This window comes from Convolutriloba macropyga, chromosome 9 (assembly GCF_964194025.1).
Source record: "Convolutriloba macropyga chromosome 9, txConMacr16.3, whole genome shotgun sequence".
Taxonomy (NCBI): Eukaryota; Metazoa; Xenacoelomorpha; order Acoela; family Convolutidae; genus Convolutriloba; species Convolutriloba macropyga.
Window position 1 is genome coordinate 21,713,535 of NC_134476.1, and position 27,311 is coordinate 21,740,845.

The following is a 27,311-nucleotide window of genomic DNA, read 5'->3' on the forward strand; positions in this document are numbered from 1 at the left end:
TTCAAATATACTTATTCAAAATTATTCGGAAATAATAGCAAATTTCCGTATGAGATACTAACTTTTTTCCTAGGCAAGCTATACCAAAACTTCTTTTTGTTTTACAATCTAGTTACCCATGGGATACTCGATACCGAGTTTGGTTCGATTTGAACAACTCCTTGACCCGACGAAAAAGACCTATTTTTAAAATTCGTTATTTGCGAAATTCGCAAATTTCCGTATGAAATACTAACTTTTTTCCTAGGCAAGCTATACCAAAACTTCTTTTTGTTTTACAATCTATTTACCCATGGGATACTCGATACCGAGTTTGGTTAGATTTGGACAACTCCTTGACCCGACGAAAAAGACCTATTTTTAAAATTCGTTATTTGCGAAATTCGCAAATTTCCGTATGAAATACTAACTTTTTTCCTAGGCAAGCTATACCAAAATTTCTTTTTGTTTTACAATCTAGTTACCCATGGGATACTCGATACCGAGTTTGGTTAGATTTGGACAACTCCTTGACCCGACGAAAAAGACCTATTTTTAAAATTATAATCGCAAAATTATTCGAAATAATAGCAAATTTCCGTATGAACTACTAACTTTTTTCCTAGGTAAGCTATACCAAAAATTCTTTTTGTTTTAGAATCTAGTTACCCATGGGATACTCGATACCGAGTTTGGTTAGATTTGGACAACTCCTTGACCCGACGAAAAAGACCTATTTTTAAAATTCGTTATTTGCGAAAATCGCAAATTTCTGTATGAATACTAACTTTTTTCCTAGGCAAGCTATACCAAAACTTCTTTTTGTTTTACAATCTAGTTACCCATGGGATACTCGATACCGAGTTTGGTTTGATTTGAACAACTCCTTGACCCGACGAAAAAGACGTATTTTCAAATATACTTATTCAAAATTATTCGGAAATAATAGCAAATTTCCGTATGAGATACTAACTTTTTTCCTAGGCAAGCTATACCAAAACTTCTTTTTGTTTTACAATCTAGTTACCCATGGGATACTCGATACCGAGTTTGGTTCGATTTGAACAACTCCTTGACCCGACGAAAAAGACCTATTTTTAAAATTCGTTATTTGCGAAATTCGCAAATTTCCGTATGAAATACTAACTTTTTTCCTAGGCAAGCTATACCAAAACTTCTTTTTGTTTTACAATCTATTTACCCATGGGATACTCGATACCGAGTTTGGTTAGATTTGGACAACTCCTTGACCCGACGAAAAAGACCTATTTTTAAAATTCGTTATTTGCGAAATTCGCAAATTTCCGTATGAAATACTAACTTTTTTCCTAGGCAAGCTATACCAAAATTTCTTTTTGTTTTACAATCTAGTTACCCATGGGATACTCGATACCGAGTTTGGTTAGATTTGGACAACTCCTTGACCCGACGAAAAAGACCTATTTTTAAAATTATAATCGCAAAATTATTCGAAATAATAGCAAATTTCCGTATGAACTACTAACTTTTTTCCTAGGTAAGCTATACCAAAAATTCTTTTTGTTTTAGAATCTAGTTACCCATGGGATACTCGATACCGAGTTTGGTTAGATTTGGACAACTCCTTGACCCGACGAAAAAGACCTATTTTTAAAATTCGTTATTTGCGAAACTCGCAAATTTCCGTATGAAATACTAACTTTTTTTCTACGCAAGCTATAGTAAAAATTCTTTTTGTTTTACAATCTATTTACCCATGGGATACTCGATACCAAGTTTGGTTACATTTGGACAACTCCTTGACCCGACGAAAAAGACCTATTTTTAAAATTATAATCGCAAAATTATTCGAAATAATAGCAAATTTCCGTATGAGCTACTAACTTTTTTCCTAGGCAAGCTATACCAAAAATTCTTTTTGTTTTACAATCTAGTTACCCATGGGATACTCGATACCGAGTTTGGTTAGATTTGGACAACTCCTTGACCCGACGAAAAAAACCTATTTTTAAAATTCGTTATTTGCGAAACTCGCAAATTTCCGTATGAAATACTAACTTTTTTTCTACGCAAGCTATAGTAAAAATTCTTTTTGTTTTACAATCTATTTACCCATGGGATACTCGATACCAAGTTTGGTTAGATTTGGACAACTCCTTGACCCGACGAAAAAGACCTATTTTTAAAGTTATAATCGCAAAATTATTCGAAATAATAGCAAATTTCCGTATGAACTACTAACTTTTTTCCTAGGCAAGCTATACCAAAAATTCTTTTTGTTTTACAATCTAGTTACCCATGGGATACTCGATACCGAGTTTGGTTAGATTTGGACAACTCCTTGACCCGACGAAAAAAACCTATTTTTAAAATTCGTTATTTGCGAAACTCGCAAATTTCCGTATGAAATACTAACTTTTTTTCTACGCAAGCTATAGTAAAAATTCTTTTTGTTTTACAATCTATTTACCCATGGGATACTCGATACCGAGTTTGGTTAGATTTGGACAACTCCTTGACCCGACGAAAAAGACCTATTTTTAAAATTCGTTATTTGCGAAATTCGCAAATTTCCGTATGAAATACTAACTTTTTTCCTAGGCAAGCTATACCAAAATTTCTTTTTGTTTTACAATCTAGTTACCCATGGGATACTCGATACCGAGTTTGGTTAGATTTGGACAACTCCTTGACCCGACGAAAAAGACCTATTTTTAAAATTATAATCGCAAAATTATTCGAAATAATAGCAAATTTCCGTATGAACTACTAACTTTTTTCCTAGGTAAGCTATACCAAAATTTCTTTTTGTTTTACAATCTAGTTACCCATGGGATACTCGATACCGAGTTTGGTTAGATTTGGACAACTCCTTGACCCGACGAAAAAGACCTATTTTTAAAATTATAATCGCAAAATTATTCGAAATAATAGCAAATTTCAGTATGAACTACTAACTTTTTTCCTAGGCAAGCTATAGCAAAAATTCTTTTTGTTTTACAATCCAGTTACCCATGGGATACTCGATACCTAGTTTGGTTAGATTTGGACAACTCCTTGACCCGACGAAAAAGACCTATTTTTAAAATTCGTTATTTGCGAAATTCGCAAATTTCCGTATGAAATACTAACTTTTTTTCTACGCAAGCTATAGTAAAAATTCTTTTTGTTTTACAATCTATTTACCCATGGGATACTCGATACCAAGTTTGGTTAGATTTGGACAACTCCTTGACCCGACGAAAAAGACCTATTTTTAAAGTTATAATCGCAAAATTATTCGAAATAATAGCAAATTTCCGTTTGAACTACTAACTTTTTTCCTAGGCAAGCTATACCAAAAATTCTTTTTGTTTTACAATCTAGTTACCCATGGGATACTCGATACCGAGTTTGGTTAGATTTGGACAACTCCTTGACCCGACGAAAAAAACCTATTTTTAAAATTCGTTATTTGCGAAACTCGCAAATTTCCGTATGAAATACTAACTTTTTTTCTACGCAAGCTATAGTAAAGATTCTTTTTGTTTTACAATCTATTTACCCATGGGATACTCGATACCGAGTTTGGTTAGATTTGGACAACTCCTTGACCCGACGAAAAAGACCTATTTTTAAAATTCGTTATTTGCGAAATTCGCAAATTTCCGTATGAAATACTAACTTTTTTCCTAGGCAAGCTATACCAAAATTTCTTTTTGTTTTACAATCTAGTTACCCATGGGATACTCGATACCGAGTTTGGTTAGATTTGGACAACTCCTTGACCCGACGAAAAAGACCTATTTTTAAAATTATAATCGCAAAATTATTCGAAATAATAGCAAATTTCCGTATGAACTACTAATTTTTTTCCTAGGTAAGCTATACCAAAAATTCTTTTTGTTTTAGAATCTAGTTACCCATGGGATACTCGATACCGAGTTTGGTTAGATTTGGACAACTCCTTGACCCGACGAAAAAGACCTATTTTTAAAATTCGTTATTTGCGAAACTCGCAAATTTCCGTATGAAATACTAACTTTTTTTCTACGCAAGCTATAGTAAAAATTCTTTTTGTTTTACAATCTATTTACCCATGGGATACTCGATACCAAGTTTGGTTAGATTTGGACAACTCCTTGACCCGACGAAAAAGACCTATTTTTAAAGTTATAATCGCAAAATTATTCGAAATAATAGCAAATTTCCGTATGAACTACTAACTTTTTTTCTACGCAAGCTATAGTAAAAATTCTTTTTGTTTTAGAATCTAGTTACCCATGGGAAACTCGATACCGAGTTTGGTTAGATTTGGACAACTCCTTGACCCGACGAAAAAGACCTATTTTTAAAATTCGTTATTTGCGAAATTCGCAAATTTCCGTATGAAATACTAACTTTTTTCCTAGGCAAGCTATACCAAAATTTCTTTTTGTTTTACAATCTAGTTACCCATGGGATACTCGATACCGAGTTTGGTTAGATTTGGACAACTCCTTGACCCGACGAAAAAGACCTATTTTTAGAATTCGTTATTTGCGAAACTCGCAAATTTCCGTATGAAATACTAACTTTTTTTCTACGCAAGCTATAGTAAAAATTCTTTTTGTTTTACAATCTATTTACCCATGGGATACTCGATACCAAGTTTGGTTAGATTTGGACAACTCCTTGACCCGACGAAAAAGACCTATTTTTAAAGTTATAATCGCAAAATTATTCGAAATAATAGCAAATTTCCGTATGAACTACTAACTTTTTTTCTACGCAAGCTATAGTAAAAATTCTTTTTGTTTTAGAATCTAGTTACCCATGGGATACTCGATACCGAGTTTGGTTAGATTTGGACAACTCCTTGACCCGACGAAAAAGACCTATTTTTAAAATTCGTTATTTGCGAAATTCGCAAATTTCCGTATGAAATACTAACTTTTTTCCTAGGCAAGCTATACCAAAATTTCTTTTTGTTTTACAATCTAGTTACCCATGGGATACTCGATACCGAGTTTGGTTAGATTTGGACAACTCCTTGACCCGACGAAAAAGACCTATTTTTAAAATTATAATCGCAAAATTATTCGAAATAATAGCAAATTTCCGTATGAACTACTAACTTTTTTCCTAGGTAAGCTATACCAAAAATTCTTTTTGTTTTAGAATCTAGTTACCCATGGGATACTCGATACCGAGTTTGGTTAGATTTGGACAACTCCTTGACCCGACGAAAAAGACCTATTTTTAAAATTCGTTATTTGCGAAACTCGCAAATTTCCGTATGAAATACTAACTTTTTTTCTACGCAAGCTATAGTAAAAATTCTTTTTGTTTTACAATCTATTTACCCATGGGATACTCGATACCGAGTTTGGTTAGATTTGGACAACTCCTTGACCCGACGAAAAAGACCTATTTTTAAAATTCGTTATTTGCGAAATTCGCAAATTTCCGTATGAAATACTAACTTTTTTCCTAGGCAAGCTATACCAAAATTTCTTTTTGTTTTACAATCTAGTTACCCATGGGATACTCGATACCGAGTTTGGTTAGATTTGGACAACTCCTTGACCCGACGAAAAAGACCTATTTTTAAAATTATAATCGCAAAATTATTCGAAATAATAGCAAATTTCCGTATGAACTACTAACTTTTTTCCTAGGTAAGCTATACCAAAAATTCTTTTTGTTTTAGAATCTAGTTACCCATGGGATACTCGATACCGAGTTTGGTTAGATTTGGACAACTCCTTGACCCGACGAAAAAGACCTATTTTTAAAATTCGTTATTTGCGAAATTCGCAAATTTCCGTATGAAATACTAACTTTTTTCCTAGGCAAGCTATACCAAAAATTCTTTTTGTTTTAGAATCTAGTTACCCATGGGATACTCGATACCGAGTTTGGTTAGATTTGGACAACTCCTTGACCCGACGAAAAAGACCTATTTTTAAAATTCGTTATTTGCGAAATTCGCAAATTTCCGTATGAAATACTAACTTTTTTCCTAGGCAAGCTATACCAAAACTTCTTTTTGTTTTACAATCTATTTACCCATGGGATACTCGATACCGAGTTTGGTTAGATTTGGACAACTCCTTGACCCGACGAAAAAGACCTATTTTTAAAATTCGTTATTTGCGAAATTCGCAAATTTCCGTATGAAATACTAACTTTTTTCCTAGGCAAGCTATACCAAAATTTCTTTTTGTTTTACAATCTAGTTACCCATGGGATACTCGATACCGAGTTTGGTTCGATTTGAACAACTCCTTGACCCGACGAAAAAGACCTATTTTTAAAATTCGTTATTTGCGAAATTCGCAAATTTCCGTATGAAATACTAACTTTTTTCCTAGGCAAGCTATACCAAAACTTCTTTTTGTTTTAGAATCTAGTTACCCATGGGATACTCGATACCGAGTTTGGTTAGATTTGGACAACTCCTTGACCCGACGAAAAAGACCTATTTTTAAAATTCGTTATTTGCGAAACTCGCAAATTTCCGTATGAAATACTAACTTTTTTTCTACGCAAGCTATAGTAAAAATTCTTTTTGTTTTACAATCTATTTACCCATGGGATACTCGATACCAAGTTTGGTTAGATTTGGACAACTCCTTGACCCGACGAAAAAGACCTATTTTTAAAGTTATAATCGCAAAATTATTCGAAATAATAGCAAATTTCCGTATGAACTACTAACTTTTTTCCTAGGCAAGCTATACCAAAAATTCTTTTTGTTTTACAATCTAGTTACCCATGGGATACTCGATACCGAGTTTGGTTAGATTTGGACAACTCCTTGACCCGACGAAAAAGACCTATTTTTAAAATTCGTTATTTGCGAAACTCGCAAATTTCCGTATGAAATACTAACTTTTTTTCTACGCAAGCTATAGTAAAAATTCTTTTTGTTTTACAATCTATTTACCCATGGGATACTCGATACCGAGTTTGGTTAGATTTGGACAACTCCTTGACCCGACGAAAAAGACCTATTTTTAAAATTCGTTATTTGCGAAATTCGCAAATTTCCGTATGAAATACTAACTTTTTTCCTAGGCAAGCTATACCAAAATTTCTTTTTGTTTTACAATCTAGTTACCCATGGGATACTCGATACCGAGTTTGGTTAGATTTGGACAACTCCTTGACCCGACGAAAAAGACCTATTTTTAAAATTATAATCGCAAAATTATTCGAAATAATAGCAAATTTCCGTATGAACTACTAACTTTTTTCCTAGGTAAGCTATACCAAAAATTCTTTTTGTTTTAGAATCTAGTTACCCATGGGATACTCGATACCGAGTTTGGTTAGATTTGGACAACTCCTTGACCCGACGAAAAAGACCTATTTTTAAAATTCGTTATTTGCGAAACTCGCAAATTTCCGTATGAAATACTAACTTTTTTTCTACGCAAGCTATAGTAAAAATTCTTTTTGTTTTACAATCTATTTACCCATGGGATACTCGATACCGAGTTTGGTTAGATTTGGACAACTCCTTGACCCGACGAAAAAGACCTATTTTTAAAATTCGTTATTTGCGAAATTCGCAAATTTCCGTATGAAATACTAACTTTTTTCCTAGGCAAGCTATACCAAAATTTCTTTTTGTTTTACAATCTAGTTACCCATGGGATACTCGATACCGAGTTTGGTTAGATTTGGACAACTCCTTGACCCGACGAAAAAGACCTATTTTTAAAATTATAATCGCAAAATTATTCGAAATAATAGCAAATTTCCGTATGAACTACTAACTTTTTTCCTAGGTAAGCTATACCAAAAATTCTTTTTGTTTTAGAATCTAGTTACCCATGGGATACTCGATACCGAGTTTGGTTAGATTTGGACAACTCCTTGACCCGACGAAAAAGACCTATTTTTAAAATTCGTTATTTGCGAAATTCGCAAATTTCCGTATGAAATACTAACTTTTTTCCTAGGCAAGCTATACCAAAAATTCTTTTTGTTTTAGAATCTAGTTACCCATGGGATACTCGATACCGAGTTTGGTTAGATTTGGACAACTCCTTGACCCGACGAAAAAGACCTATTTTTAAAATTCGTTATTTGCGAAATTCGCAAATTTCCGTATGAAATACTAACTTTTTTCCTAGGCAAGCTATACCAAAACTTCTTTTTGTTTTACAATCTATTTACCCATGGGATACTCGATACCGAGTTTGGTTAGATTTGGACAACTCCTTGACCCGACGAAAAAGACCTATTTTTAAAATTCGTTATTTGCGAAATTCGCAAATTTCCGTATGAAATACTAACTTTTTTCCTAGGCAAGCTATACCAAAATTTCTTTTTGTTTTACAATCTAGTTACCCATGGGATACTCGATACCGAGTTTGGTTCGATTTGAACAACTCCTTGACCCGACGAAAAAGACCTATTTTTAAAATTCGTTATTTGCGAAATTCGCAAATTTCCGTATGAAATACTAACTTTTTTCCTAGGCAAGCTATACCAAAACTTCTTTTTGTTTTACAATCTAGTTACCCATGGGATACTCGATACCGAGTTTGGTTCGATTTGAACAACTCCTTGACCCGACGAAAAAGACCTATTTTTAAAATTCGTTATTTGCGAAATTCGCAAATTTCCGTATGAAATACTAACTTTTTTCCTAGGCAAGCTATACCAAAACTTCTTTTTGTTTTACAATCTATTTACCCATGGGATACTCGATACCGAGTTTGGTTAGATTTGGACAACTCCTTGACCCGACGAAAAAGACCTATTTTTAAAATTCGTTATTTGCGAAATTCGCAAATTTCCGTATGAAATACTAACTTTTTTCCTAGGCAAGCTATACCAAAATTTCTTTTTGTTTTACAATCTAGTTACCCATGGGATACTCGATACCGAGTTTGGTTAGATTTGGACAACTCCTTGACCCGACGAAAAAGACCTATTTTTAAAATTATAATCGCAAAATTATTCGAAATAATAGCAAATTTCCGTATGAACTACTAACTTTTTTCCTAGGTAAGCTATACCAAAAATTCTTTTTGTTTTAGAATCTAGTTACCCATGGGATACTCGATACCGAGTTTGGTTAGATTTGGACAACTCCTTGACCCGACGAAAAAGACCTATTTTTAAAATTCGTTATTTGCGAAACTCGCAAATTTCCGTATGAAATACTAACTTTTTTTCTACGCAAGCTATAGTAAAAATTCTTTTTGTTTTACAATCTATTTACCCATGGGATACTCGATACCAAGTTTGGTTAGATTTGGACAATTCCTTGACCCGACGAAAAAGACCTATTTTTAAAATTATAATCGCAAAATTATTCGAAATAATAGCAAATTTCCGTATGAGCTACTAACTTTTTTCCTAGGCAAGCTATACCAAAAATTCTTTTTGTTTTACAATCTAGTTACCCATGGGATACTCGATACCGAGTTTGGTTAGATTTGGACAACTCCTTGACCCGACGAAAAAAACCTATTTTTAAAATTCGTTATTTGCGAAACTCGCAAATTTCCGTATGAAATACTAACTTTTTTTCTACGCAAGCTATAGTAAAAATTCTTTTTGTTTTACAATCTATTTACCCATGGGATACTCGATACCAAGTTTGGTTAGATTTGGACAACTCCTTGACCCGACGAAAAAGACCTATTTTTAAAGTTATAATCGCAAAATTATTCGAAATAATAGCAAATTTCCGTATGAACTACTAACTTTTTTCCTAGGCAAGCTATACCAAAAATTCTTTTTGTTTTACAATCTAGTTACCCATGGCACACTCGATACCGAGTTTGGTTAGATTTGGACAACTCCTTGACCCGACGAAAAAGACCTATTTTTAAAATTATAATCGCAAAATTATTCGAAATAATAGCAAATTTCCGTATGAACTACTAACTTTTTTCCTAGGCAAGCTATACCAAAAATTCTTTTTGTTTTACAATCTAGTTACCCATGGGATACTCGATACCGAGTTTGGTTAGATTTGGACAACTCCTTGACCCGACGAAAAAGACCTATTTTTAAAATTCGTTATTTGCGAAATTCGCAAATTTCCGTATGAAATACTAACTTTTTTTCTACGCAAGCTATAGCAAAAATTCTTTTTGCTTTACAATCCAGTTACCCATGGGATACTCGATGCCTAGTTTGGTTAGATTTGGACAACTCCTTGACCCGACGAAAAAGACCTATTTTTAAAATTCGTTATTTGCGAAAATCGCAAATTTCCGTATGAAATACTAACTTTTTTTCTACGCAAGCTATAGTAAAAATTCTTTTTGTTTTACAATCTAGTTACCCATGGGATACTCGATACTGAGTTTGGTTAGATTTGGACAACTCCTTGACCCGACGAAAAAGACCTATTTTTAAAATTAATTATTCGAATTAATCGGAAATTAACGTACGAAAAACTAACTTTTTTCCTAGGCAAGCTATGCCAAAAATTCTTTTTGTTTTACAATCTAGTTACCCATGGGATACTCGATACCGAGTTTGGTTAGATTTGGACAACTCCTTGACCCGACGAAAAAGACCTATTTTTAAAATTCGTTATTTGCGAAATTCGCAAATTTCCGTATGAAATACTAACTTTTTTTCTACGCAAGCTATAGTAAAAATTCCTTTTGTTTTACAATCTAGTTACCCATGGGATACTCGATACCGAGTTTAGTTTGATTTGAACATCTCCTTGACCCGACGAAAAAGACCTATTTTTAAAATTAATTAATCGAATTAATCGGAAATTAACGTACGAAAAACTAACTTTTTTCCTAGGCAAGCTATGCCAAAAATTCTTTTTGTTTTACAATCTAGTTACCCATGGGATACTCGATACCGAGTTTGGTTCGATTTGAACAACTCCTTGACCCGACGAAAAAGACTTATTTTTAAAATTCGTTATTTGCGAAATTCGCAAATTTCCGTATGAAATACTAACTTTTTTTCTACGCAAGCTATAGTAAAAATTCTTTTTGTTTTACAATCTAGTTACCCATGGGATACTCGATACCGAGTTTGGTTCGATTTGAACAACTCCTTGACCCGACGAAAAAGACCTATTTTTAAAATTCGTTATTTGCGAAATTCGCAAATTTCCGTATGAAATACTAACTTTTTTTCTACGCAAGCTATAGTAAAAATTCTTTTTGTTTTACAATCTAGTTACCCATGGGATACTCGATACCGAGTTTGGTTAGATTTGGACAACTCCTTGACCCGACGAAAAAGACCTATTTTTAAAATTATAATCGCAAAATTATTCGAAATAATAGCAAATTTCCGTATGAACTACTAACTTTTTTCCTAGGCAAGCTATACCAAAAATTCTTTTTGTTTTACAATCTAGTTACCCATGGCATACTCGATACCGAGTTTGGTTAGATTTGGACAACTCCTTGACCCGACGAAAAAGACCTATTTTTAAAATTATAATCGCAAAATTATTCGAAATAATAGCAAATTTCCGTATGAACTACTAACTTTTTTCCTAGGCAAGCTATACCAAAAATTCTTTTTGTTTTACAATCTAGTTACCCATGGGATACTCGATACCGAGTTTGGTTAGATTTGGACAACTCCTTGACCCGACGAAAAAGACCTATTTTTAAAATTCGTTATTTGCGAAATTCGCAAATTTCCGTATGAAATACTAACTTTTTTCCTAGGCAAGCTATACCAAAACTTCTTTTTGTTTTAGAATCTAGTTACCCATGGGATACTCGATACCGAGTTTGGTTAGATTTGGACAACTCCTTGACCCGACGAAAAAGACCTATTTTTAAAATTCGTTATTTGCGAAATTCGCAAATTTCCGTATGAAATACTAACTTTTTTCCTAGGTAAGCTATACCAAAAATTCTTTTTGTTTTAGAATCTAGTTACCCATGGGATACTCGATACCGAGTTTGGTTAGATTTGGACAACTCCTTGACCCGACGAAAAAGACCTATTTTTAAAATTCGTTATTTGCGAAATTCGCAAATTTCCGTATGAACTACTAACTTTTTTCCTAGGCAAGCTATACCAAAAATTCTTTTTGTTTTACAATCTAGTTACCCATGGGATACTCGATACCGAGTTTGGTTAGATTTGGACAACTCCTTGACCCGACGAAAAAGACCTATTTTTAAAATTCGTTATTTGCGAAATTCGCAAATTTCCGTATGAACTACTAACTTTTTTCCTAGGCAAGCCATACCAAAAATTCTTTTTGTTTTACAATCTAGTTACCCATGGGATACTCGATACCGAGTTTGGTTAGATTTGGACAACTCCTTGACCCGACGAAAAAGACCTATTTTTAAAATTCGTTATTTGCGAAATTCGCAAATTTCCGTATGAAATACTAACTTTTTTCCTAGGCAAGCTATACCAAAACTTCTTTTTGTTTTAGAATCTAGTTACCCATGGGATACTCGATACCGAGTTTGGTTAGATTTGGACAACTCCTTGACCCGACGAAAAAGACCTATTTTTAAAATTCGTTATTTGCGAAATTCGCAAATTTCCGTATGAAATACTAACTTTTTTCCTAGGTAAGCTATACCAAAAATTCTTTTTGTTTTAGAATCTAGTTACCCATGGGACACTCGATACCGAGTTTGGTTAGATTTGGACAACTCCTTGACCCGACGAAAAAGACCTATTTTTAAAATTCGTTATTTGCGAAACTCGCAAATTTCCGTATGAAATACTAACTTTTTTTCTACGCAAGCTATAGCAAAAATTCTTTTTGTTTTACAATCCAGTTACCCATGGGATACTCGATACCTAGTTTGGTTAGATTTGGACAACTCCTTGACCCGACGAAAAAGACCTATTTTTAAAATTCGTTATTTGCGAAATTCGCAAATTTCCGTATGAAATACTAACTTTTTTTCTACGCAAGCTATAGTAAAAATTCTTTTTGTTTTACAATCTAGTTACCCATGGGATACTCGATACCGAGTTTGGTTAGATTTGGACAACTCCTTGACCCGACGAAAAAGACCTATTTTTAAAATTAATTATTCGAATTAATCGGAAATTAACGTACGAAAAACTAACTTTTTTCCTAGGCAAGCTATGCCAAAAATTCTTTTTGTTTTACAATCTAGTTACCCATGGGATACTCGATACCGAGTTTGGTTAGATTTGGACAACTCCTTGACCCGACGAAAAAGACCTATTTTTAAAATTCGTTATTTGCGAAATTCGCAAATTTCCGTATGAAATACTAACTTTTTTTCTACGCAAGCTATAGTAAAAATTCCTTTTGTTTTACAATCTAGTTACCCATGGGATACTCGATACCGAGTTTAGTTCGATTTGAACATCTCCTTGACCCGACGAAAAAGACCTATTTTTAAAATTAATTAATCGAATTAATCGGAAATTAACGTACGAAAAACTAACTTTTTTCCTAGGCAAGCTATGCCAAAAATACTTTTTGTTTTACAATCTAGTTACCCATGGGATACTCGATACCGAGTTTGGTTAGATTTGGACAACTCCTTGACCCGACGAAAAAGACCTATTTTTAAAATTCGTTATTTGCGAAATTCGCAAATTTCCGTATGAAATACTAACTTTTTTCCTAGGCAAGCTATACCAAAACTTCTTTTTGTTTTAGAATCTAGTTACCCATGGGATACTCGATACCGAGTTTAGTTCGATTTGAACATCTCCTTGACCCGACGAAAAAGACCTATTTTTAAAATTCGTTATTTGCGAAATTCGCAAATTTCCGTATGAAATACTAACTTTTTTTCTACGCAAGCTATAGTAAAAATTCCTTTTGTTTTACAATCTAGTTACCCATGGGATACTCGATACCGAGTTTAGTTCGATTTGAACATCTCCTTGACCCGACGAAAAAGACCTATTTTTAAAATTAATTAATCGAATTAATCGGAAATTAACGTACGAAAAACTAACTTTTTTCCTAGGCAAGCTATGCCAAAAATACTTTTTGTTTTACAATCTAGTTACCCATGGGATACTCGATACCGAGTTTGGTTAGATTTGGACAACTCCTTGACCCGACGAAAAAGACCTATTTTTAAAATTCGTTATTTGCGAAACTCGCAAATTTCCGTATGAAATACTAACTTTTTTTCTACGCAAGCTATAGCAAAAATTCTTTTTGTTTTACAATCCAGTTACCCATGGGATACTCGATACCTAGTTTGGTTAGATTTGGACAACTCCTTGACCCGACGAAAAAGACCTATTTTTAAAATTCGTTATTTGCGAAATTCGCAAATTTCCGTATGAAATACTAACTTTTTTTCTACGCAAGCTATAGTAAAAATTCTTTTTGTTTTACAATCTAGTTACCCATGGGATACTCGATACCGAGTTTGGTTAGATTTGGACAACTCCTTGACCCGACGAAAAAGACCTATTTTTAAAATTAATTATTCGAATTAATCGGAAATTAACGTACGAAAAACTAACTTTTTTCCTAGGCAAGCTATGCCAAAAATTCTTTTTGTTTTACAATCTAGTTACCCATGGGATACTCGATACCGAGTTTGGTTAGATTTGGACAACTCCTTGACCCGACGAAAAAGACCTATTTTTAAAATTCGTTATTTGCGAAATTCGCAAATTTCCGTATGAAATACTAACTTTTTTTCTACGCAAGCTATAGTAAAAATTCCTTTTGTTTTACAATCTAGTTACCCATGGGATACTCGATACCGAGTTTAGTTCGATTTGAACATCTCCTTGACCCGACGAAAAAGACCTATTTTTAAAATTAATTAATCGAATTAATCGGAAATTAACGTACGAAAAACTAACTTTTTTCCTAGGCAAGCTATGCCAAAAATACTTTTTGTTTTACAATCTAGTTACCCATGGGATACTCGATACCGAGTTTGGTTCGATTTGAACAACTCCTTGACCCGACGAAAAAGACTTATTTTTAAAATTCGTTATTTGCGAAATTCGCAAATTTCCGTATGAAATACTAACTTTTTTTCTACGCAAGCTATAGTAAAAATTCTTTTTGTTTTACAATCTAGTTACCCATGGGATACTCGATACCGAGTTTGGTTCGATTTGAACAACTCCTTGACCCGACGAAAAAGACCTATTTTTAAAATTCGTTATTTGCGAAATTCGCAAATTTCCGTATGAAATACTAACTTTTTTTCTACGCAAGCTATAGTAAAAATTCTTTTTGTTTTACAATCTAGTTACCCATGGGATACTCGATACCGAGTTTGGTTCGATTTGAACAACTCCTTGACCCGACGAAAAAGACCTATTTTTGAAATTATTTATTCGAAATAATCGCAAATTTCCGTATGAAAAGCTAACTTTTTTCCTAGGCAAGCTATGCCAGAAATTTTTTTGGTTTTAGATTCTATATACACTGGTGATACTCCATACCAAGTTTGGTTTGATTTGGACAACTCCTTGACCCGATAAAAATAAACTAATTTTTAGAATAAGCGAAAAAATGAGATTGAAAACACAGCTAATTTTTAGTCGCTTGTTGGTAATCTAGGGTTTCCCCTGCAAGCAACTAAAAAAAGCCATGTGTTGGATGATTATAAATTTATAAATGCATACATCATAAAGGAGAAAGAGAAAAAAAAGCGAAACAAAGTCAATTAATGACTCGAATTGATCAAATTAAGTAAACTAAGCAATTGATGAAATAAACAAACTATACAAAGTTCAAGGCATGAAAATCATCAAACAAATCAAAACATCGGAAAACAATTCAAAACTTCAGAATGATAAAATCATCATTGGCGAATTTCCTGTAATTAGGCAGTAATCTTTGCCCCCAACATGTAAGGTGTGTTCGCCTTTCTGGAGGCTTCTTTATCTTCAATTTCATCGGCGCACAAGCTAATTCCTTGGTTCGCCCAATCTTCACAACCTTCATGTTGCCAAACTTTCCTTCTTCTACGGCTCGAATTGCTTTCTTGCAATGGCCTACACCGAGAAAGTTGACCCAGCCATTGTACACTGGGTTTTTCTTCTGATTGGGTCGAAGTTTGCCAAGTGCAACGCTTTCAACGCCAAAAAACAATTGCTTAACATGCCCCATCACCTGTTCAACTGGGATTCCATTGGCATCGAACCCAACAAACTTGAAGGACAAGGGCAGCAATTCCTCGATCTTCCGTTTTGGTGGCCTGTAAAACGATCGATTGTACTCATCTGCCTCTCGATCTGCTTTGATCTTCAAGCAATGCTCTTTCTTCGCCTTCTTCGCCTCTCCACCAGGGACCGCAATTTCACTAACACAAACGCCTTCGCCAAGAATATCATCATCATCGAAATGCTCCGACATCATAAATCTGAAATATTCGGTCATATAATGACGAAACTAGCTTTAAAACCCGTTATATCGAACAGCGCGGACCCTGCGGTCACTCTGCAGCCAACCCTGCTATTGCTCTGCTCTCTGCTGCAGTCACTCTACTGCCAATCTACTCCATAGTCACTCTACGCAGTCACTCTGCACTCGATCTGCAGGCATACGGGCGCTTACAACTCATTCGTGCAACGCATTCTCATTCTCCTTTCTCTACTTTCGTTGCCGTCTGTGTGAGCTTTCGGAAATTTCTATTTCATTTCACCTTCATCTTCATACATGCTTACCTCGGGGAAGTAGAAGGCAGTCATTGAGCCTCTCTCTGCTGTCACTTGACGGGACAGCACACCGAATTAGCATGTCACGTGACCCGCTGGACGCGGTGAACGAAAGTTTCACTTTCTCATCTGTGTAAGAAGTTATGAAGATGAAGAAAACAATGGAATAGTAAAAGTAACATATTCGAGAAGCTCTATAGATGGGGGCGATCATTATGGAAGTTAAATTCGAATAAAAAAAAGAAAGTTGATCGGAGGGGGGGGATGGAGGTGGAGCTAGGTGGTTCAGCTAGGTGGGACCGAGGTATGCGTCTGAAAAAGGCTTATATCTCGAAAACTACTGAACCAAATTTGAAAAATGAATATGTTTTGTAATCAGCATGAACTGGGGCGTCGATCTAAGGTTTAAAACGTGAAAAAAACTGAATAAATCAAAACTCGATTTTTGCCATCCTGGCTGAAATTGGCTCTTTTTCATTAACATTTGGGAAATCAAAAAATTGAGCCATGTAACTGTATCGAAACTTTTTGATCCTTATATATTCGTAAAGAGTATTATATGAGCAAGAAAATGATATAACATAATTGTAAAATCGATTTGTGACAAAAGAGTTATTAAACTAAGCAACTTTGAAAATTTGAAATTTTTGCAAAAATCGACCCTGATTTCGGCCGCTATATTGCTCTCGCATTCTCTTGTTTGGCATTTATTTAAAAAAACAAATTATACTGTCATTGGAACCGTAAACTCTAGTTTATTATGATACCAAAAACTTGTATGTTTTTTGCTTTTAATTGGGAAAATTTAGTCGAAGTTCGACAAAAATAGCTATTTTTTGCCCCTAAATCAACAGTTTTTTGGATTTTTCGGTTAGAAATAAAACAAATCGGAGAAACGTCCGTATATTTTCAAAAAGTACAATATCACAGCAGCAAAATGGGCTATTATAGATTTTCTAACTCTTCTTTGTCAAAAAGTTATGATGAAACGTTTTTAAAGAAATTTGACATTTTCTTCATTTACTCAGAGATATCTTTGAAATTTTGTAAAAAAATCGAAAGATTGCTAACTACTACTACACAAACTCAAAAGCTACTCTATCGGGGCAATAAAATAGGCTAATGTAGAGTTTTTAACACGGCTTCTTCAAAAAGTTATTAACAAACGTTTTTCAAGAAGGTTGACATTTTCTTCATTTACCTCGAGACATTTTTGAAATTTTGTATAAAAATCAAAATATAGCCAACTACTACTACAGATATTCAAAAAGTGCAATAACACGGCAATAAAATGGGCCAATATAGAGTTTGTAACTCGGCTTCTTCAAAAAGTTATTAACAAACGTTTTTCAAGGAGATTGACATTTTCTTCATTTACCCCGAAACATTTTTGAAATTTTGTATACAAATCAAATTATTGCTAATTACTACTACACATATTCAAAAGCTACTTTATTGAGGCATTAAAATGGGCCAATGAACTGTTTTTAACTTGTCTTCTTCAAAAAGATATTAACAAACGTTTTTCAAGAAGTTTGAAATTTTCTTCACCTAATTAGAGAGTTCGTTGAAATTTTGTATACAAATTGAGATATTGCTAACTACTATTTTCAAACGTTCTAAATTGTGGCTGAAGTGGAGCATGCCCACCAAAAATGAGCACAATTGAACTAAAATTGACGTTTTCGTGTCCAAAACAATGTTCGGTGATCGAAAAAGTTAAGCCTCATCGAGCGCGGATACTTTTTTGGAGGTAATTGAAAACTTGTCCAAAATGGTTTGCTCAGTCCATTTTTTTTATTTCATCCTCAATTATGTCTAAATTGTAGCCTGCACACCAAAAATGAGCACAATTGGACTGAAATTGATGATTTGGTCACCAAAACAATGTTCGGTGATAGAAAAAATTCAGATACTTTTTTGGAACTAGGTTAAAACTTGTCCAAATTAGTTCGGTCAGTCCAAATTTTTAATTTCATCACCAATTGTGGCTAAAGTGGAGCATACCCACCAAAACTGAGCACAATTGGACTAAAATTGACGATTTCGTGTCCAAAACAATGTTCGGTGATCGAAAAAGTTAAGCCTCATCGAGCGCGGATACTTTTTTGGAAGTAATTGAAAACTTGTCCAAAACGGTTTGCTCAGTCCATTTTTTTTATTTCATCCTCAGTTATGTCTATATTGTAGCCTGTACACCAAAAATGAGCACAATTGGACTAAAATTGATGATTTGGTCACCAAAACAATGTTCGGTGATAGAAAAAATTCAGATTTTTTTATGGAACTAGGTAAAACTTGTCCAAATTAGATCGGTCAGTCCAAACTTTTAAATTTATCACCAATTGCGGCTAAAGTGGAGTATACCTACCAAAAATGAGCACAATTGGACAAAAATTAACGATTTCGTGTCCAAAACAATGTTCGGTGATCGAAAAAGTTAAGCCTCATCGAGCGCGGATACTTTTTTGGAAGTAATTGAGAACGTGTCCAAAGTAGTTTGCTCAGTCCATTTTTTTATTTCATCCTTATTTATGTCTAAATTGGACCCTGCAAACCAAAAATGAGCACAATTGGACTAAAATTGACGATTTGGTCACCAAAACAATGTTCGGTGATAGAAAAAATTCAGATACTTTTTTGGAACTAGGTAAAAACTTGTCCAAATTAGTTCGGTCAGTCCAAACTTTTAATTTTATCACCAATTGTGGCTAAAGTGGAGCATACCCACCAAAAATGAGCACAATTGGACTAAAATTGACGATTTGGTCACCAAAACAATGTTCGGTGATAGAAAAAATTCAGATACTTTTTTGGAACTAGGTAAAAACTTGTCCAAATTAGTTCGGTCAGTCCAAACTTTTAATTTTATCACCAATTGTGGCTAAAGTGGAGCATACCCACCAAAAATGAGCACAATTGGACTAAAATTGACGATTTCGTGTCCGAAACAATGTTCGGTGATCGAAAAAGTTAAGCCTCATCGAGCGCGGATACTTTTTTGGAAGTAAATGAAAACTTGTCCAAAACGGTTTGCTCAGTCCATTTTTTTTTATTTCATCCTCAATTATGTATATATTGTGGCCTGTACACCGAAAATGAGCGCAATTGGACTAAAATTGATGATTTGGCCACCAAAACAGTGTTCGGTGATAGAAAAAATTCAGACTTTTTTTTGGAACTAGGTAAAAACTTGTCCAAATTAGTCCGGTCAGTCCGAACTTTTAATTTTATCACCAATTGTGGCTAAAGTGGAGCATACCCACCAAAAATGAGCACAATTGGACTAAAATTGACGATTTCGTGTCCGAAACAATGTTCGGTGATCGAAAAAGTTAAGCCTCATCGAGCGCGGATACTTTTTTGGAAGTAAATGAAAACTTGTCCAAAACGGTTTGCTCAGTCCATTTTTTTTTATTTCATCCTCAATTATGTATATATTGTGGCCTGTACACCGAAAATGAGCGCAATTGGACTAAAATTGATGATTTGGCCACCAAAACAGTGTTCGGTGATAGAAAAAATTCAGACTTTTTTTTGGAACTAGGTAAAAACTTGTCCAAATTAGTCCGGTCAGTCCGAACCTTTAATTTTATCACCAATTGTGGCTAAAGTGGAGTATACCTACCAAAAATGAGCACAATTGGACAAAAATTGACGATTTCGTGTCCAAAACAATGTTCGGTGATCGAAAAAGTTAAGCCTCATCGAGCGCGGATACTTTTTTGGAAGTAATTGAGAACGTGTCCAAAATAGTTTGCTCAGTCCATTTTTTTTATTTCATCCTTAATTATGTCTAAATTGGACCCTACAAACCAAAAATGAGCACAATTGGACTAAAATTGACGATTTGGTCACCAAAACAATGTTCGGTGATAGAAAAAATTCAGATACTTTTTTTGGAACTAGGTAAAAACTTGTCCAAATTAGTTCGGTCAGTCCGAATTTTTAATTTTATCACCAATTGTGGCTAAATTGGAGCATCCCCTCCAAAATCAGCACAATTGGACTAAAATTGACGATTTCGTGTCCAAAACAATGTTCGGTGATCGAAAAAGTTAAGCCTCATCGAGCGCTGATACTTTTTTTGAAGTAATTGAAAACGTGTCCAAAATGGTTTGCTCAGTCCAATTTTTTTATTTCATCCTCAATTATGTCTATATTGTAGCCTGTACACCAAAAATGAGCACAATTGGACTAAAATTGATGATTTGGCCACCAAAACAATGTTCGGTGATAGAAAAAAATTCAGATTTTTTTTTTGGAACTAGGTAAAAACTTGTCCAAATTAGATCGGTCAGTCCAAACTTTTAAATTTATCACCAATTGTGGCTAAAGTGGAGTATACCTACCAAAAATGAGCACAATTGGACAAAAATTAACGATTTCGTGTCCAAAACAATGTTCGGTGATCGAAAAAGTTAAGCCTCATCGAGCGCGGATACTTTTTTGGAAGTAATTGAGAACGTGTTCAAAATAGTTTGCTCGGTCCATTTTTTTTATTTCATCCTTAATTATGTCTAAATTGGACCCTGCAAACCAAAAATGAGCACAAGCAATTGGAGTAAAATTGACGATTTGGTCACCAAAACAATGTTCGGTGATAGAAAAAATTTAGATACTTTTTTGGAACTAGGTAAAAAATTGTCCAAATTAGTTCGGTCAGTCCGAACTTTTAATTTTATCACCAATTGTTGCTAAAGTGGAGCATACCCACCAAAAATGAGCACAATTGGACTAAAATTGACGATTTCGACTCCAAAACAATGTTCGGTGGTCGAAAAAGTTAAGCCTCATCGAGCGCGGATACTTTTTTGGAAGTAATTGAAAACGTGTCCAAAATGGTTTGCTCAGTCCATTTTTTTTCATCCTCAATTATATTTAAATTGGAGCCTGCAAACCAAAAATGAGCACAATTGGACTAAAACTGACGATTTGGTCACCAAAACAATGTTCGGTGATAGAAAAAATTCAGATACTTTTTTTTGGAACTAGGTAAAAACTTGTCCAAATTAGTTCGGTCAGTCCGAACTTTTAATTTTATCACCAATTGTTGCTAAAGTGGAGCATACCCACCAAAAATGAGCACAATTGGACTAAAATTGACGATTTCGTCTCCAAAACAATGTTCGGTGATCGAAAAAGTTAAGCCTCATCGAGCGCGGATACTTTTTTGGAAGTAATTGAAAACGTGTCCAAAATGGTTTGCTCAGTCCATTTTTTTTCATCCTCAATTATATTTAAATTGGAGCCTGCAAACCAAAAATGAGCACAATTGGACTAAAACTGACGATTTGGTCACCAAAACAATGTTCGGTGATAGAAAAAATTCAGATACTTTTTTTGGAACTAGGTAAAAACTTGTCCAAATTAGTTCGGTCAGTCCGAACTTTTAATTTTATCACCAACTTTAAATTACACTCTAGAATTAAAAAGGGTGTAAAAGTGTAAAAGTAATTGATTCTTTTCATAAGGGTGGAAAAAAGGGTGTACTCTTTTATCATTCCACCCTTAATTACACTCTTTCTAGAGTGTAAAAATAAGAGTGTAGAAATAATTGATTCTTTTCATAAGGGTGGAAAAAAAGGTGTAATCTTTTATCATTCCACCCTTAATTACACTCTTTCTAGAGTGTAAAAATAAGAGTGTAAAAATAATTGATTCTTTTCATAAGGGTGGAAAAAAGGGTGTAATCTTTTATCATTCCACCCTTAATTACACTCTTTCTAAGAGTGTAAAAAGAGTGTACAAAAGAGTGTAATAACAGTGTAATTTCTTCAAATTCCACTCTTACACTCTTTTCCCCGGTAAATAAGAGTGGAAAATGGATTACACCCTAATCCCCGCTAATTAGGGGTGAAATAGGGGTGAAACCTCCTCCCGGGACTCCCTTTTCTCTGAGATGATAGGAAAAGATAGAAAATTAGGTAGAACACTGTTCCTTCTTTCCTTAGACTAAAAATGTGGGCAATTGAAGTAGGTACTAGAAAAACAAGTAGCAACAATGGGATAATCGTAATGCTTTTTAATGGTTCCTGGTACTCTTAAATGTTTTATGCACCTCTCGGAAGTTGCTGATAAAAATGGTCGGATTAGTGTTCTGGTCTATTGTCAGTCAAGACAGTCTTATATTTGCCTTGTGATGCCAACACGGCAATGTGAAACGTATTTCTCACTACAATTTATTTTGTCGAATCAGCGCTTCGAATTGTCCAAATTTTTCAGAGTCATGGTTAAGTTGAGCGCGAATGATCGTGCCCAGGCCTCGGTCAAAACATATGACGTTAAATCGTCGTTAGAGGCGGAAGATAAAATTGCCCGTGAAGCAGTGAAAAGTAAAAGGAGAAATAGACAAGTACGCCTGCAAGCGAATTACAATATAATGATACTGAAAAAGAAAGCCAAGAAGCTACGCAACCAGGAGCGACAAAAACTTCGAGAAGCACACGGTGAAATCTTGTATCCCAAAATGGAACCAAGAACCATTGAGAGTATGCGCGTGCCTGATCCTACATTTGAGGAAAACTTAACAGAAGAGCAACTTGAAGCGGAGAAGAATGACGAAACGCTGGACTATTTCACGAATCGATACAAGCCTAAACTATTAATAACCTCCCCGCACTTTCCTTCCAAAACAACCCGTCTATTTTGTCGTGAGATGTTGAAGGTCTTTCCAAACTCAACTCTTCTTTACAGAAAAGCTACACCCCTGCATAAAGTATGCACTGATGCGTATAAACATGGATACTCAGATGTAATTGATGTATTTGTACCCCGAAAAGCCAAAATGCCTACCAGTTTAATCTACGCACATTTACCTGAAGGACCGTCCATTCATTTTCGACTGTCAGGTATCACTTTTATGAAAGATATCCCAGACAAATTTCCAGGCAGTGTAAATAATCCGGAACTGATTTTGACAAATTTTAAAACTGCTCAGGGAAGAAGGCTAGCCAGGCTATTCGCAATACTGTTTCCCAGCGATCCCGACTTCAGAAAGAGACAAGTAGTGGTGTTTCATAATCAAAGAGATTTCGTCTTTTTCAGAAGATACAAGTACGCTTTCAGAAAAGAGGGCGAAAAGGTTGTCCTGAAAGAAGTTGGACCCCGTTTCACTCTTAAGAACCGAAAACTCTTAAAAGGACTTCCAAAATTTGACAATGACAATGTTGAATACGAATACAATCCTCATAAATTTGTAAAGAACAAGAAACTTTTCGCGAATTAAATGTTTGAACTATCCGCTTTTTTACTGTTATTTGCATGAGAGCAAGATTCGTAAAGAATCAGCTCTAATTTCAATACTTTCACAACTTTTCACGGCAAAAAACAAATGAGCCGATAAAATTCTTCGAAAATTTGCATGCTGTATGGAATGTGGTTAACACAGAGTGAACATAAATTGAAGTGTAAGTAAGGAACATTTGCATAAACTTATTCAAAAGCTTCGAGTACATAATGAAGTAAATCGTTGTCGACCGCTAATTAGCAGAAAAAATTAAAGGCGTGGCTTAGCACCGATTCGCTCACGGATGTGTGGCACTCCTCTCACGAGTATTGCTGCTATTTGAACAGTGGTGAGAAGGGGGCGGGGTTAACTCGTTTTAGCAAAAATACCCGGGTGAAAATTCTAATTGGGCTGGAAATGAAATGTTTTGATCGCAACGAAAGTCCATTACAAACTATAGCACCACTGAACATGTGAAAATTTTAGTTGTGAATCTTGCGCCAATGTGTAGCTGATTAGACTGATATTTAATTACTCTTGAATAATTTTTAAACACAATACAAGTTATGCAAAGGAATATTGGTCAAGTTTCTATGCATTAGAAAAATTCATACCAGTCAACGGTTAAGTCTGTTCTTTTTTTTTACTGCGTGCCAGTTTTGTTTGTTTACAGCGGCCCCCTCAATAATGTGTAAAAGCTGCATGAATTTTTCAACTTAAGTGGTATTGATATCTTCACATTTTTCAACGTGACCTTTGGGAACTAAAGGTATGACCACTTCTGGCCATACAGTTTTTCTTAGATATTGATGATTCCAGATCATACTTGTCACGTTGTAAATTATGAAATGCAGCTGACACAATTGTTTGTTTTTGAATTACGATTTCAAACGAAACGAAGAAGCAAAGTTTGGCTTAATTGACGAGCAATTGTTCTTTACGATTCCTAAGAAGGAAGAGCTGTCGTTAGTGATAGTCAGGAAATCTGGAGGTTTTCATTGTAGTCAAAGAAAAAAAACGTGGCAGTTTTTTGAAAGGAATAAAATTAAAATTAAAAAGGCTCAGAATTGTGCGTTTGCACTTAAGGTTTCCACCTCTTTCAACCATGATGAATTAATTGTCTGCCAAATGAGGAAGAGTTAGAAAACATTCAAAAAATCGTCTATTGTTCGAAAGTAATTGATGTATTTATTTATAAATTGCTATTAGTTCAAATGACTACAAATTAAACAATAACTCATCATGGGGACAATGATACCTGCCATTAAGGAGATTAAGAGGCAAGGCAAACAACAATCAAATAAAAACAACAAGCATTACTTACTTACTTCTATCTATTAAAAAGTATTTAAAAAACTCGGACAAGTCAAATCAGATCAACCAAATGAGTGGACTTGCATTTCACTCGGAAAGATAAGGGTTGAGAATAATCCACGAGTAGACAAAAAAACACTGAAGGAAAGGTTATAAAAAGACGTTTATAGGATTTGAAATTAATGAATTTCAAATTCAGGAAAACCTTTAACTAGCTACTGGAACCAGCGATTTTATTCCTTTATTAATGCCGGCATACAAATCCATTTAGACCCGTTTTGTGCAGAATATAATACGACTACAGCAAGAACAAATACACGCAAAAACCAAAAAGTGAACTGAATTCTGCGAGGAAACGGTGTCTAAGCGAACGAAATCACTATATTCACTAAAAATGTTCAATATAATAAATTGCACCTTCTTTCAACACAAATATTGTGATATGTGACTTGTCATCAATGTGCCATTAAGGTGATTATTGGACAAGATAGTGCAAGTGAATTTCAAAAAATAGAAATTGTGCAAAAATAAAAAGTGTAAAAACTCGTAGTATCAACGCCAAAATTCAATTATTTAAATAATAAAACAGCATTGAATACATTCTAATTCATATGAAAGAGAGTGTGCGCTTACGTTTTGCTGAGACTACTTTAAAGGGACAGAAATAAGAGAAATGGCAAGTTTCAAATAAAAGTTTTAAGGCAAGAAAATAACAACGAAAACGGACACTCAAATTTTCCTGATCAATTTTAAGCAAAAAGTGTTAGACCACCAAACCATAAACGTTTCTGATAAGCCTTTCCGAAATTTTCACGAAGCATCCTTGACCTCCATCTGCCCGTAAATTTGACAGGTTTGAGTTTTGATATGAAATCTTTCTGGTTTTTGATTAACATAAAGGCAAAGTTGTTAAAAAGTACAGCGCTCCATTGTACTCCGAATAGTTTTTGAATTATTACAATCCACAATTAGACCAAATCTGTTGAATGAATTAGAAGCACAAGTAGAAAAGTTTCAAATTTATGGAAATGCTAATTTGAACAAAAAGTCTTTATATCCTAAATAAATGATGAGTTTTGGAGACTTATCGAGTTATATTAGCGAAAAACCGGTCAACTGTAGTGTCAACTGTAAACATAAGATGGTCTGTGTGAGTTTTTTTAGATATCGAATTGGATATTTGATTAATTAGACTTAGTCAGAAGACTAAAGAAACTCAAGAGTTCGTGAAAATTTTAAAAAATTTGTTGGAGCCGTAAAAACCATGACTTGTACTCATACAAAAACAAATACATGATTTTTTCATCTGGCCTCATTTGAAATTGAATAGTACCTTTTATTAATTGAGCTTTAAGCGCAAAAAGGATTGCCTGTAAGTGGGGTGAATAATGGATTTGAAAAGGACAGACCGTAAATACAAGTGGGCCAAACAAGTATTTTTGATGCGATTATTTTCATCAAAAAATGCTGAGCTTCCTAAAATTTCAGTCAAAACAGATGATTCAAACAATTCAGCGATTCTTTCACGTTTAAACGTAAAACAAATTAGTCTATCGTTTACATTTTCATCATAATTTTTGCAAAAATTGTTTAAAATTTCAGCAAAAATTACGAAAAACGTGAACAACGCAAAATTAGGCTAATGTACACAAAATTTAAAACCTCTGTAGATCCTCGAAAAAAGCGAAATTAAAAGAATATTTTTAGTTCGAAATTCAACCCTTGACAAGCTTTCTAATCATGTCACTCAGCACTCACAAGGATTTACGGTGAATACACCGATCGGCAAAAATTTGCTACACAAAGAGAAACGCAGTTGAACATATAGTTCTCCCCCACTAAAGTGGGTCGGAACAGCATGCTTCATTTGTTTTCAAATTTAATTACTATTCAGTTCAATGTGAGAAGCTGAAAGGGTTGAATTTTGATTCCATTTTCAGTGAAATTGTAAGTACAACAGAAAAAAGCTGCAAACTATTCTTCCCCTTTCTACCCATTCTGAATTGTTTTTAAGAAGTCGCTAATTTTTGTAATATAAACTTCCCAATCTTTTTCTTCGTTTCTGAAACCTTTGAGAATGCAGCCATGCGAATCACTCTAAGTTTAAGAGATGTTTTGTCCCGTTTTGGACTAATTGGATCAAACTCGTTATTCCAACTTATGTCGAAGTCATGTTTGATTTTGTTTTCACTTTTTCAATTAATATCTTTTGCGTGTCCTGTGTTTTAGCGCA

General features: G+C 34.3%; 2 protein-coding genes across 9 annotated transcripts in view; both read left to right on the forward strand.

The window, feature by feature from the left end:
* Positions 1 to 27,311, forward strand: part of LOC142345665 (muscle M-line assembly protein unc-89-like) — a 249,231-nt gene that overhangs the window by 71,272 nt on the left and 150,648 nt on the right. The gene's annotated exons all lie outside the window — the stretch shown is intronic.
* On the forward strand, positions 22,733 to 23,778 carry LOC142346311 (brix domain-containing protein F44G4.1-like). The gene has a single exon (XM_075398838.1). It carries the CDS (start codon positions 22,766 to 22,768, stop codon positions 23,762 to 23,764), a length of 999 nt encoding a protein of 332 aa, XP_075254953.1. The 5' UTR covers positions 22,733 to 22,765; the 3' UTR covers positions 23,765 to 23,778.

Excerpts from the sequence above, each read along its gene's own strand:
- LOC142346311 (XM_075398838.1), top strand. The coding sequence starts at position 22,766 with ATGGTTAAGTTGAGCGCGAATGATCGTGCCCAGGCCTCGGTCAAAACA.